Source organism: Ctenocephalides felis, unplaced genomic scaffold (assembly GCF_003426905.1).
Source record: "Ctenocephalides felis isolate EL2017-DRISC unplaced genomic scaffold, ASM342690v1 CF-g0.4_SCAFFOLD_01886, whole genome shotgun sequence".
NCBI lineage: Eukaryota > Metazoa > Arthropoda > Insecta > Siphonaptera > Pulicidae > Ctenocephalides > Ctenocephalides felis.
The window spans coordinates 86152163-86166249 of record NW_020538040.1 but is presented as its reverse complement, the minus strand read 5'-3'; the positions used below and the strand labels follow the sequence as shown (position 1 = coordinate 86166249).

At 32.5% G+C, this 14087-nt stretch overlaps 1 protein-coding gene across 1 annotated transcript; it reads right to left on the bottom strand.

The window, feature by feature from the left end:
• Positions 1–3168: 3168 nt before the first annotated feature.
• On the bottom strand, positions 3169–12878 carry LOC113375474 (protein gooseberry-like). Its single transcript, XM_026615407.1, has 6 exons — positions 12824–12878; positions 7434–7747; positions 6875–6992; positions 4967–5544; positions 4686–4849; positions 3169–3289 (listed from the first exon to the last, which is right to left on the bottom strand). The coding sequence occupies exons 1-6, from the start codon at positions 12876–12878 to the stop codon at positions 3169–3171; spliced, it is 1350 nt and encodes a 449-aa protein (XP_026471192.1).
• Positions 12879–14087: the final 1209 nt, after the last annotated feature.

Below are 14087 nucleotides of genomic sequence, written 5' to 3'. Positions count from 1 at the left end.
TAAGTATATGATAATATTTAAAAGTTATTTTAATACATGTATCTTTGGTCTAGAGATTCAATATCTACTAAAATAAAACATATTTCATATTTATATAATATATGTAGGTGAGGTAAGCATCGAACACCGAACCTGCGCTTGTTAAACCAAGTTCTTATAAAAACTATAATCTGCAAATAAATATATTAAATGTCGAATAGAGTAACTGCGTAAAACAACACTAATAGTTTGTATATGTCCTTATAGAACGTACCGCGTAATTAGGAAACCGCGCTATAAACAACTCGATTTTAATGTACCAACTTATTGCGCTGCCTGAGAACCGTGCTATATGGAGATCAGTAAATACGAGACAAAAATAATTATAAATTGATATTGAATTAAAAATTTCATATGAAATTTCATAAATTATTTTTCAATTATTGAATTGAAAAGTTTTATATGGATAAAATGAAAAAAATTGAACCAGAACTAAAATCAAATGTCTCAATAAAATTCGAAGCTGAATATTTCTTAGAAAGACCAAAGTTACATGAATTAGGTCCGACACTACTAAAACCGATGCCACACAGAGCTATTATATAAATTGAAATGTTTATATAAACATACTGTGAAAAATGAAATAATTGATAAAACTTTTTAGAAAATCTTGCGTGGAAAGAACTTATGAGCTGTTGAGCAGAACCGCGCTATAGGGGTATCGTGTTATTGGAGGTCCGCAATTTCAACTACGGAATAAAAAATCGCTTTTCTGGGTACCGCGTTGTAGGAGGATTAACTACGGTGTGAAAAATCGCGTTGTAAGGGGGTTAACTATATTATATATATATATATATATATATATATAATAAATCTAAAACACATACAGAATGCCCAAAAGTTCTAGAAACAGTATTTATGTCATGCGCATAGGAACAAAAACCTGTTTTCCGCCTCTAAAACTATTTAGTTACCACCGTCTGGATTTAGTTGTGCAATATTGCAAAATGGACCTATTTTAGCAAATATTTCGAATACTTCTTAAATCAGAATTTCGGAACGGCCTTAAATTATTGGCGACTTTTTAGAAATACATTTTTAACATTTAATTTCTTTGCCATCACTAGCCACAAACAATATTATAGGTACAGAGTTTTTTGAACCAATGAAATTTCATTAGGCACACAATTTAAGCAGAAAGTAAAAAAAAACGAAAAAAATGTAAATGCTAAAACTTTCTAATAGCACAATGAACCTTTCTTTACTGAATGAAGTAACATGGACCATTTGTTCATGGGGTCCCTTGATCACTTAGAACAATACTTGATTTATTCGAACGTGTCTTCTAATTTACATAAATCAGAGGCTTACAATGCCCTAGCTCGTACTTCAAGTTCTCTGCATAATATAAACATACATATATACATATATAATTAATATAATATACAAAATAATTGGAGCTGCCGAATAATTGATGAACACGTTTACCGACGAGTTAGTTATCAAGTGTCGTAGGTAGAAAATGGCAGCAATTCGGTAAGTGTGGTAAATATAACATGAACTCACCTTGGATGACAGTAACTCGAAAACCGTATTTTCTTCCTTCTGATTAAAGTCACTCACAATATAAAATATGTCCGTAGAAGTTTTTTGAAATTACACTCACGATGCACTACAATTATCACATAAAGTTTAATCACCACGTGTAAAAAATTATATTCTGGAACTATAACACTATTCAGGCGTCACTTGTCAACTGCAAGGGCATCCGATGTTCGGTGACGAAGCCGAAAACAATAGGTATTACCTACATTGAAAAAAGTTATGGCGCCAATATTCAAATCCATATCAAACCTGTACAACCAAGTTATTTAACTTTTAAACATAGATCAAACATTACAATTTTAATATTTTAACATAAAAATTTAGAAAAATAATATTAAAAATCTGTAGTATCGCAATAATAAATTTCATTATATTAAAAAGTAAAAATTTAACACGAAGAAAATTTTTTGAGTCTTGAAAATTCTTGAATTTAATTTTTGCAATAAAGGTTGTTAATTGATAGCTTTTAAAAACAAATGTTTTAAATTCAAAAACTTCAAATAACATTTTTATTCGTTTTAAAAAATCAAAAGATTAAAATAAAATAAAAAATGGAATTCCCACCAAAAAAATGAATCAACGCAAACTGTTATTTATACTGAAATCGAAAGAAGAAATATTTTTAGCGAATGATCATCCGTCGGTAAGTTTAGTTCTATATTCCTGAAAATATCGAACTCAAGAATAACACATGATCTTATTTTGCATTATTTGTATATTTAATATAATTTTATATATTTACAGTATAATAAAATATAGTATAACATTATTTCTAATTTATGTATGCTAATTGGCACTTTGGTTTGTTTCATTATTCTTAAAATTGTGATTGTAGATATGTTCTAATGGATATCAAAATCATTAATACCAAAGTAAAACATCATCGTGTACGCAATACTATACTAAAATAAATCTTAATTATATTATTTAATATATTTTGATAAACCAGTTATTAAAATATTTAAGTAATAATAATATATACTAAATCTATTATTGAACTGGGATAATTTCACTGATAAAAATTTGCAGAAAAATACAGAAAGAGAGTAACAATCAAAAGATAGTTGAAAAATTTAAAAGCATAGTGTTAATAAAATTAATATATTTACTAATTAATGTTATTAACAGGTTGGATTTTACTTCATGTTATTCTCTCAATATATTTTTCTTTATATCATGTTTATTAAATATTAATACTAATAAGGTAAGATTCAAAGACACAGTTATAAGTGTAAATTCATATACATAAAGAACGTCATCAAATATAAATTCATCACCAACAGAACTTAAATGATAATATTTACAAAATACTAAAAATAATAAAACAGAAATGAGTTGTTGTTATGTAACAGAAATATTGAAAAACATTCAAATATAATTAATAGATAAAAATCTATTGCAAAATTACGTTTCAATAAAACTTTCTGCACATGAACATATTATAAAATACATCAAGTAATTATAAATTAATAATTTTCTATTTACAATTTGTTTACATTTATCTTTCGGCTTGATAATTATTAGAATTTGAATTAAGAAGTAAAAGAGGCACTATCCACAATTATGATATGTTTTTACTTAGCTTCAATGTACGCGGCCCATTTCTACACCTCCTAGTTGGCCGATGTAAGGGTATCCTGATTTTGCTTCAGTAGGTGAAGGAGCATGGTGTGATCCGTAATGACCCATATTTCCAGTGAAAAAGCTGCAATAGAAAGAAAAATGGGTTAGTTTTAAAAAAAATAAAAACATAAAATTATATAATTTTTTTTTTTTTTGTATATAATTTTTAACAGCGATCAGAACTTTTGAGTTCTATGAGCTGTTGTGATCAATCGTCTTACAATTATTATAGATGACTGAAACAGTTGACCCATCTCTATGTGCTGAATTTATTATTACAATTGTTGTAATAGTGATGACTTTTTACTTCTAAGTGGCATGTTGCCACTACAGCTATGTCCACGAAAGGCCATTTTCACTTGAAATCATATTTGAAATCTATGATTTCAAGTGAAAATTTGGTATCAAGCTGCTTTGATACCGAACCGACCGAGGTTGGATTCGAACCCGGGACTAGGATTTACTAGCCCACGTTCTTACCACGGGACCACGGCCGGCCCCTATATAAAGATGTGCATAATAAAATTAATGTATTTTTAGTTATTAAAAAGTGTTTGAAACAATAATATGTGCTTGCTTACATTTCGTATCTAAGTTGTAATATGCATAGCCGTCACGTATATGGTATGTTTTACTTTGAATATTTCAGTACACAATGTACTGAATCATTAGGCATACTTTTATTATTTAATTTTTTGTTCGAACGGTAGCTAGAGACCACGTTAGAATACTAAACTGCGGTTCTGTGATGCGAGGTAGAGAAACACGTGTTGCTTACAGTGTTATTACAGTGCGATATAATTGTACAGTTTTTCGTCGGCACCGTTTTATAATTTATAATCTCTAACATTCAATAATTGCATACGTTGAACATTGTCTATTATTACCGCTGTTGGATACCGAGGAGTGAAGAAATGTATCATTATTTTTTATTATTCGGATGCAAATCAAGAAGGAAGAGAATGAAGTGGGGATATAGATATAATGCCAAAATGGCATTGCGTGCTTGATGCACTCGTGCGATAATTATATAATTTTAATTTTAAATGAGTAATTAACAGGTCGTATTACAAATTTATGACGGCGAATTTACGACCGGCCCGAATTACTTAATCTACGAAAACGCGTGCGTGCGATGATGTGTCGATGCGAAGCCAAGTGTGTGATTTAAGAGCGCGGCCTGGCTCTGATACCCGGTGGTCATTTGCAAATTGCATAGAACATGATGCGACCAACAAAAGCGTATGCTATTTTTTATACTTTGACAAATGTGTTATTCCGAACGTGTATTATTAGTAAAAATTGCAATATACAGTTGGTTTAGAAGATTGCGAGATAAACGGAATTCGATTTATGATATACCTAACATTTCACTCGAACAAAATTGCCTCTAATGAGTAATCGCAATTATATACAAAAACTTAAAGAAATAGCAACGTATAATTTAGCAAACAGAATTATCTTTTATAAACACTCACCTATAGTTGTCGGTCCATGATGCAACATCGGCAGGCTTGGAATGGTGATGTCTAACAGGCCATTGAGAATGAGCATGTTCTGGTTTAGTATAATCATAGCCCGTACTCATGTATTGAGATTGTTCAGTAGGAGGCAAGTATCCAGCATATGATGGCAAGGTAGCCTGCAAGTAAAAACGAGAATATTTAGTTATATATATATCGATTGAACAGATAAAGTTATATAATGCGTACTGTTTATTTCGGTACGAAAGATTAATAGCAAAATTAAGTTAACGTACTTGTAAAGATCCCGCGTCTGGACTGAGTGAGGAAACAGGACTGGCGCCTAGTTGCTGGTGAACTTGCTGCTGCTGTTGCTGTTGCCATTGTTGGGCCATCGAAGCGGAAAATGTTGCTGCTGATGTGGGTTGAGCTGCTTCATATTGCTGCAGCATCGAAGCGGCGCTGCTTGCGTAATCTTTTGCGGCAACAGTCGTAGCCGACACGGCAGCGCTTGTTGGGCACTGAGTCTGTTGTTGTTGAGATAAATTGTGTTGTTGTTGAGTGTGGGTTTGATCTTGTTGCATGAAAGACATGGGATTGAAGGCAGACGCGACTAGTTGTTGAGAATTGAGCTGTTTGCGCAGACGAGCTCGGCGGTTGGAGAACCAAACTTGTACACGCGCCTCGGTCAACTTAGTCTTTTGAGCGAGTTCTTCCCTGGTGTATACGTCAGGATACTGAGTTCGAGCAAAGGCACGTTCTAGAGCTTCCAATTGTTCGCCACTGAAAGTTGTGCGGCTGCGACGCTGTTTGCGTTTTAGAGGAATACCTGGCTCGCTTTCAGTGTCGCTGGAATCGCAAGAAGATTGGCCACCTGTAAGTAATAATAACTATGTTATAAAGCATATCTCAACCTCATAAGATAAAAGACATGATGAAAGCTATTAAATTCTTGTTGGAATGTATAACATATTTTCTGTTTCGTGGAGGAATATATCAAAACATTTATAATAGTTAGTTTTTTAATCTCAACTTGCTGATAGCATGGTATTGTTAGATTTCAAACGTTAAACGCAAATAGGCAAGTAACGGAAGCAACTGACGGAAACTGCAACATAATGCTATGTATCGCATCGATGTGTACCTATAGATTGGCGAGCTGGAGCCCCGTGGCGGTATAATGGATTTAATTAGACAGCCATTAGCAGGATGTTGAAGTGTCAATTACATTCGCGGGCTGTAATCATGCGCCGTCTCTTATTCTACTCAGCTACGATGGTTGTTCTATCATATTGGTGAATACTAGTAAACGGCGAACGTGCATTCGAGTCGTGAAACGAGAACACGACCGCTTCTATCTCATTTGTATTACGAATAACTACACCTCTTTCGCAATTCTTAATACACTTGTAGCAAATGTCTAGCAGACCGTTCGAAATAAATAATACATTCGCAACGTGTAACATGTTTATGTAATTATATAAATATGAAAAAAAAACTTCGTATGCAAATGTATATAAAAGTGTACATAGATATATAAACGTACGTTTTTATCAATGCAATTAAGAAATGATTGATGAATTATCCAGTTGTTTGATTAGGAAGTTTGAAACTGAAGGAAGTAGAGAGAAGATGATGGTGATATGATTTCGTAACATTAGTGAGGAAAATAAATCATCTCAAAACATAATACCTATGCATTGGTATTGTATAGTAGGAACGTAATAAAACGCGAATAAACCAATTTCCCATCGCGTTGCGCGCATCTAAATTTAGCCAAGTCGGGTATCGCGAGTCGGCTGAACATCAAAGGGTAAAAACAACGGGATAACTCTCGGTCCCGGCGCACATACATATTACATCGCGCACCGTGCCGTGTTTAGATCCACTAACAGTCGAGTGAATCTATGTTATTTGGACGGACCGGAGCAAAATGCAACTACGATGGTAGCAGCGCGTTAAAATTGTGATTCGTGATCGCTGCCCGAACGATGGAAATGCAAGAAATGCGCCAATTTAAATAGCGCACTATACGTCTAATGCGAACTAATGGAGCGATTGATGCTAAATGCATGCGGCTGACTATCGATCATTGGCATTTTCTTCAACCGTTACTGCGTCAATCGAAGTGAACAGTTTTATACCGAAGGTAACGATTAAAATGATAATTATTTAGTAAGATATTTAAATTACTGTTTATTTACCTAAGATGCCATCAATGGAGTGGTTTCTTCTAGGATCGCCATCTTCTCGTCGTCCACCTCTCAATAAGCGGCTGATAGAAGAAACTGACGGAGCAGACGTTTTATCACAGACTCCCTCCTGCAGCAGAGAGAAAGCGCGGGATAGGTTACACTCGTAGTTAAACATATTTATAGTAATATATCAAATATAACACTGCACAAAAGCGTTTTGTTCGTATCTAATTTTTCTATTATCGTTGAGTATAAAAATTTATTTGAATCACAAGAAAGATTGTTAACACTAACGTGAACATTTGGTAGATTGTATAAATTCAGTAGAAAGATACTCATAAATCAGTTAAATTACGCCCATTTTTAAAACGAAAGGAAGATCACTATAATTAATTGTAATAACTGAAAGCCATAATTACAACAAATATATAATTAATATTAAAACATATGTTTTTAGGCTCATTAAGCAGTTTTGTTCCAAGTTCCAAGTGGATAAAAATTCATATAACAGTATTTAAAAAATACATAATTTAATTATGCAAAGAAATATCATTATTCGAATACTCACTTTGATCAGCTTGTCGCGAATTTCCCAGCTAAATATGCCTGGATTGCGTCTTTTCAGATCATCAATTCTTCCTTCGACCTCAGGAGTTGCAACTCGGGGTTTGGAGCCACCAATGACTCCCGGCCTGATGCTGCCGGTCTCCTGATAGCGATTTAATATCTTGGAAACGCATCCATGAGATACACGGAGTTGTCGCGATATTACACAGGGACGAACTCCGGCAGCTGCCATTTCCACAATTTTCAAACGAATGTGATTAGGAAGAGGGCGACCGTTTATGAAAACACCGCCTAATTGGTTCACACGACCCTGACCTGCAAATAATGATATATGTCTAAATACTATTTTATGGAACAAATTCAGCAGTAAGTAAGTAAATAAAAGTAAGACTGGGCTTATTTTGAACAATACTTAAATACCTATAGTAGACGTAAACGTTTGGCTTGTCTTGCTCAAGAGAGCAATGATAGAGATGTTTAAATTTTCCTTTCAACGATATTTGCAATTCACAAACAATTTAAAAAATACAATATGTGTAAATATGCATGTAGGTAAATGTGCAAATAGATTTTATTGTAAGTTAACATCTACGTAAGATTTTTTTCAAACGCAAGATAAAATACAAACACGATTCTATTCTTTTCCCTTAATCCAAAGTTATGTAAATATATACATGTATTCTCTAACGCTTCTTATAAATCCAATATATAATCGCTACTGAAAATCGCAAATAAAAATGTTACCTATCTCAATCACATTACACTGGGCTCTCCTATTGATACAATAATTTAAATCCATTTTAGAGCATAGTATTATAATAAAACTCTATGCAGTCTTTTATTCATGTTAAAGTTACCGAAATGATTTGATCCCCTAGTTCGTTTGTTATTTCTTTCATTGGATCACAAAAACGGACACGGATTACAATAGAAGCTCTCAAAAAGACGCACATCGACCTGGTGTGGCCAACTTAAGAGCTATTACTATTTTCCGCACAACTACACTTGTAGTGTCTGCAACCGAACACAATACACTAGAGGTAAATGATGATCAACAAATTTGACAACAATATCATCTTGCAAAGAATATGGAGGCTCATATGCCGGGTGGTCCAACCGAGGTGTTCTCACCGACCGAAGGAGAGGAAGATTTTAATCCGGAATTGAATTAGATCGATATGAGCTCGAGTTTGAATATCTTATTTATGACGTAATCATGAATATATAAACATGATGTGTCTGCTCCAATCAGCAATACGAAATCAAGCATTTTTATTAAGTAAATTTATATAGTTACTTATAAGATCAATAACGTGCTCGATAACAAATAATTAAAATACATATTCAAAGCCGTGGTGATACTCATGACTCACCTCGGTAGTCGTTTCATGAAAAACAACTTCTCTATTAAAGTTTTTATAGCTCAAACATCGAATTGGATAACCCGAGTATAGAGTATTCTATTTGTATACTGATATAGCCGTGTACAATCTATGCATTTGTATTAGTTAGTATTGTGTATTGTTGTATGGAACATTCATTATTAAAGATTTCCAATTTAAAAATCTATTGTTAGTGATAGGAGGAACGAAATTGTTCGGTAGCCGCTCCACGCGGTTCGACTGCGTTGTTTTTAGAGTTATTATTTTTTATAAAGAGATCGAATGTATATCTGAATAATACTATTACGAAAGATACCATGACAAGTTATTTCGAATGATAATGTAACTGATCTTGGAAAGAAGTATTTTTTAATAAGAATGGCTTATCAATTGTTTTACTAAAATAATATTTTATCGTTTCTGTGACAAAAATTCATTGCTTTTATATATATATATATATATAACTCTACCTCATAATTTAAATTAGAACAACACTTAAATTTTAATTAACAAAACATATGCTCATATATGCCGTGCGTATTGATAATTCATTACCATGTAAGCAAGTAATTGAATCATTACTTTAAATTATATACCGCACAACTGCTCATCTTGTACATATTAAATACAGTGTATGTGCGTTATTTAGAATATTTAATAAGAAACCCGATGTTTTATATTGTGTTGTAAGTTTTTTTCTCTTTATACATACCAATTTACTAATACATGCAGAAATACTGCAGGAGGGTTTACAAGAAATACAAAAAAGATGGTGTTTTGAACCAGATTAAAATTATTTATATGATTTTTTTAAGGTAGAATTTTTATTTATATAAAACAGTTGATATTTTTTATTTGAAGAATCGACATTAATTTCCTAAAAAATTAGTATTCTGGGATGAGCATTACCAAGAAGCAAAAAGATTTTTTAATTTTTTTGTCCATCTGTAAGTTCCGCCCTCGTTTGTAAATTTTTCTAATCCTAACCAGAAATAATTATTCATTTTTTTATAAACCATGCTAACAAACTTATGCGTATTATGAATTAAATTATACCGGCTGGCTTGTAGATGATAAAGTCGGAAAATTAATCATACTCTTATTTACATATATTTAACTCGGCGCTTTACATAATTTTATTTAGCGTTGGTAAATCATTCTATTAAGCAAATCATAATATTTTATGAATTTTATTTTAGTATATGATACTATTAATTCAGATGCGCACACCTGTTGTTTCGGACCGTGCATTCCTTTAAGGTCATTAAATTTTTTTCGAAGATCAAGAGGCGTGGTCAATGCTCGCGCCGATACTAAACAATACTAGATAATTAATACTCCCACAAAACACGTGCCATGAATAATATTAATGTATTTTAAGTCAGCTTTGCCAAATTGCCGACCTCCCAGCAAATTGAAAATTAAGAAAAACGAGATAAGTTTAAAACTATAACTGTTATGATAAACCGAATATTTAAAGATCAAAAACATATTTTCAGGTAAACGAAGAATATCTATAAAAAACTTAATCGATTAACTATATAATATATTCATATCCTATGGGCAACCTTGATAAACATATTTCAGTTTGATTACTGCAGATATCAGATTCGATTATCACAAGACGTGTTTTAGGGCAAGATGATCGTCCCGAGAGCAGCGTAGGAGTATTTCATGTACTTCATTGTTGTTTTTGTTTTATTACTTTTATTTTTTCGTTTTTCCTTGATTTTTGTTACTTGGGTTTCTTACGAAGACAGAAGTCGCCCACGGCATTGTGGCAACCTCCTCATCATCGTGTAACCGATTCTCTCAACGCAACCGCACGCCGGAGATCTCGTCCTCGAAGGGTTCAGATTTCCTTTGATGATTTCACTCAGGCCGCCCGTAGAAAAAAAATCGATGTAAAAAACTATTTATATGGTTTCAGTGATATATTTGTCACATTTATAATAACGATCATCATTTTATTATGAAAAATTTATAATAAAAGATTTATTTTAAATGATAAACGACCGCATGTATATGTACATTAATATTTTCCAGAATTCGATCCTGGAACTACATTTGTAAACCCCCTCGTTTCTATAAGTCGTGATTTGCATTTGTTATTCGTCATTTAACTTTTCGTTTATTATTTTACTTTATTGGTTTGTTTCTTTTATTCATCAATGTCTTTAAAATTTGTGTGTTGTGTTTTTTTCCTGGATTGGCATGGATTGTTATTTTTATTTGTTATATCTTATAGTTATCTTAAGATTTTTTAGAATTTGTTTAACGTGTTGAATGATGACACACATACAGTGTGGATCGTACATAATGAATAAATAATTAATTATTGCTTTTTATTTAGATTATTTGGCTGCAAATAAACATTTCAAAAATATGTTGCAACGTCGAACAAAAAAATGTAAAGTTTATATATATACCTATATAAATATTTGTATAATAATTTGATTTAATACCAGTTGTTTAGCCATAGGACTTTTACTTTGTACTAATTATTATATTTATTTTTGTGTTTCATCAAGAATGTTTATTTAATATATTAAGTTAAGAAAGTAAAATGAGTATATTGTAATTTTAATATTTACACTATAAACTATTTTTTTAATATATCAGTTTACATGTTCCAATGCAACACGCCATGACAAACTATATCTTGATCGACCCATAACTAAAATATGAATACACCATTATTAAAAATTGTCTGCGATTTGTTTTTGGGAAAATGTTTTTATTTAAACATGTTTTGTAAGTTTTTAAGTAAATTGTTATTAGCCTTAACCATTTACCCAATTATTGATGTGTGATCTTTTTTAAATAATAGTTAACCCGTTTACCCTTTTTATCGCAATTGTTAAAACATCGTATATTTTAGCTATTTATATTATTTACTCTGGTGACATTATATGTGTCAAACAAAACACCCACGGGTAGAATTCATTAAAATAAAACAATGTTGCAATCCTATCACGTGGCAATCAAACATTTTACTTCCTTAACTTGATTTTATCTTGATGAGTCAATTACACAGAAATGACTTAAATTATAAATTGCTTTTAATTTTGAAGCATAAGACAAGATAGAAAAAAATATGTCAAAATTACTGAGATTGCAATAGTATCTTAAGTAGTATATTCATCGTTCGGCCACTTATACACTCTCTTGTCATATGACATCGGTTATATTTAATCCGTTTCAAATTGACATCGATGTTTGTATGTATCATTCCAATTATTGCTGTGAGTTCGTGTGTTCCATTTGATATTGATACTACTCACGAACGGATTACAACGATATATCGGAATGGTCGGTATATTATGTATATGATGTTCATCACACATAGGTCGGAAAGGAGAGATTCCATCTGACAGAAGGCGAACACACACTGATCGTCGGCTCCTTTGAGCGGCTTAATTCACATTTTCAACACTCTTGCCGTGTTTCATATATGACCAGAGAGATGTTACAGACACACACGATATCTGTCTAACATGAAATTTCCGTGCTCTGCCGCCCGAACGCAGAGCAGACTTGATAACATGCCATTTAAACATGTCGGTTTTTAAATCAACTTTGCAAAAATGAATGGTAAAAATGAATTTTATAATTTATTATAATTTAAATTTAAAACATTGTATTTCTAATGGAAATTCCATAAAATATAACCCTTTACAACTTATAGAACAAAATTTCTTTATAAAAGCAAGCTGAAAAGGATACCAACTTAAGAAACGTAATGATAACTGAATTGTTGTTCAAACTGTATAATATTAACAAAAAGCAATTTATTTCACAAATATTTGATAACCGATTTAATTGATCACAAAAAATTCAGTTTGACACTTTAATTAATTATCATTGGTAATATGTATCATTTTTAGATTATCCCAGTATAGTTTAAAGAGCCAGAAAAATCGTGCTAGGACTCAAGTGACCGCAAGCGACGGAGATTTCATGTTTGGGATACTAATAAATATAAACATAAAATTTACAAAATAAATACCTTGGAAAGGATATCCTGTGAAGTAAGGTGACATGTTGAGCGTTGATACAGCCATGTAGTCTATGTCAGGTAAGCAACAGGTCACAAATATTTAACAAAACTTGAAGACTCACAGATGATGAAAGACGTTACAAAACACAGGAAAATCACACTTATAACAAACTTTGTTCGAAGCAAACAACAAATAAACTGTTTCAATCAACTAACAGATATTTAGAACAAAATCAACAAAATAAATCAAAATAAAACGTGTAAGTGAATATAAGGAAGCACTCCTAGACGTTTTCAGCGCGGTAGCTATCGGCTAACTGACTTCAAGTTTGCGAAGATCGAGGCTGGTTAGGTTCCCTCGCAAGCACCGTCGTTTCTCATTTCCATGAGGCTCCGCCTGTTTTCAATCGGGGCTCTCGTTCTGGTACATTACTGTAGCGATCCGGGGACTTGCGTTTTCATTTCGTCATTTTTTACCTGTTGCACTGGGACTCCACCTATTCCGATTCTGACAAAAGCGGCTCGCTTTGACGGCGCCCGAACGCGTACGCTATTGGCGATGTCGCTTTACGAAAAGGTGTGCCAGGTATAACGAAATGTACTTGAGATGAAATTTATTATGAAATATCATCTGTAGCCCCGAGAAAATATTACATCGTATCAATACACCCAGAACATTCTAATGGTGTGATTCATATGCTCCGGTGCGAGGCTGGCGTTTATATTGTAAATGTGTGTGCTTCTTTATTAACTAGGAATGCCTTCGGAGATTCCTAATGATTAGCATGTGAAATCACCCGTGCTGTGAGATTAAAGATACTTCACATTCTAAACCAAGGCCACCCAGGAGACCCTTTGTCTACTGTGTTTTATATTTGATTGAGTATGAATGATTGTGTGATTTTTCAAAGTGGCCACAATCTAGTAATTTGAACTGGAGAATTAAAAAAGGACCGCAAGGAATGTTTTTAAATTGCCTAGTTTGAAAAGTGTTAGCCTATAATTAAATTCGTACAAAAAGTTGAGAACGTAAAATATCGCTGGCAGGAGTATTATTAGCATAATTGATTTAGTGATCAAGAGAATAGTATAAAAATAATATATAAATTCAAAAGTTACATGTATATAGAGTCGAGCGGGGCTTAAAGGTTCGCGGGTAAAATGATCCAGAACCAAAGTCTCAGAAACAATTAAAGTTAGGATTTTTTTTAACAATATTTGGAAAGAGAGAGCAATGTATTTGAAAGAAGAGCGATGTACAATTCCCTGGAAT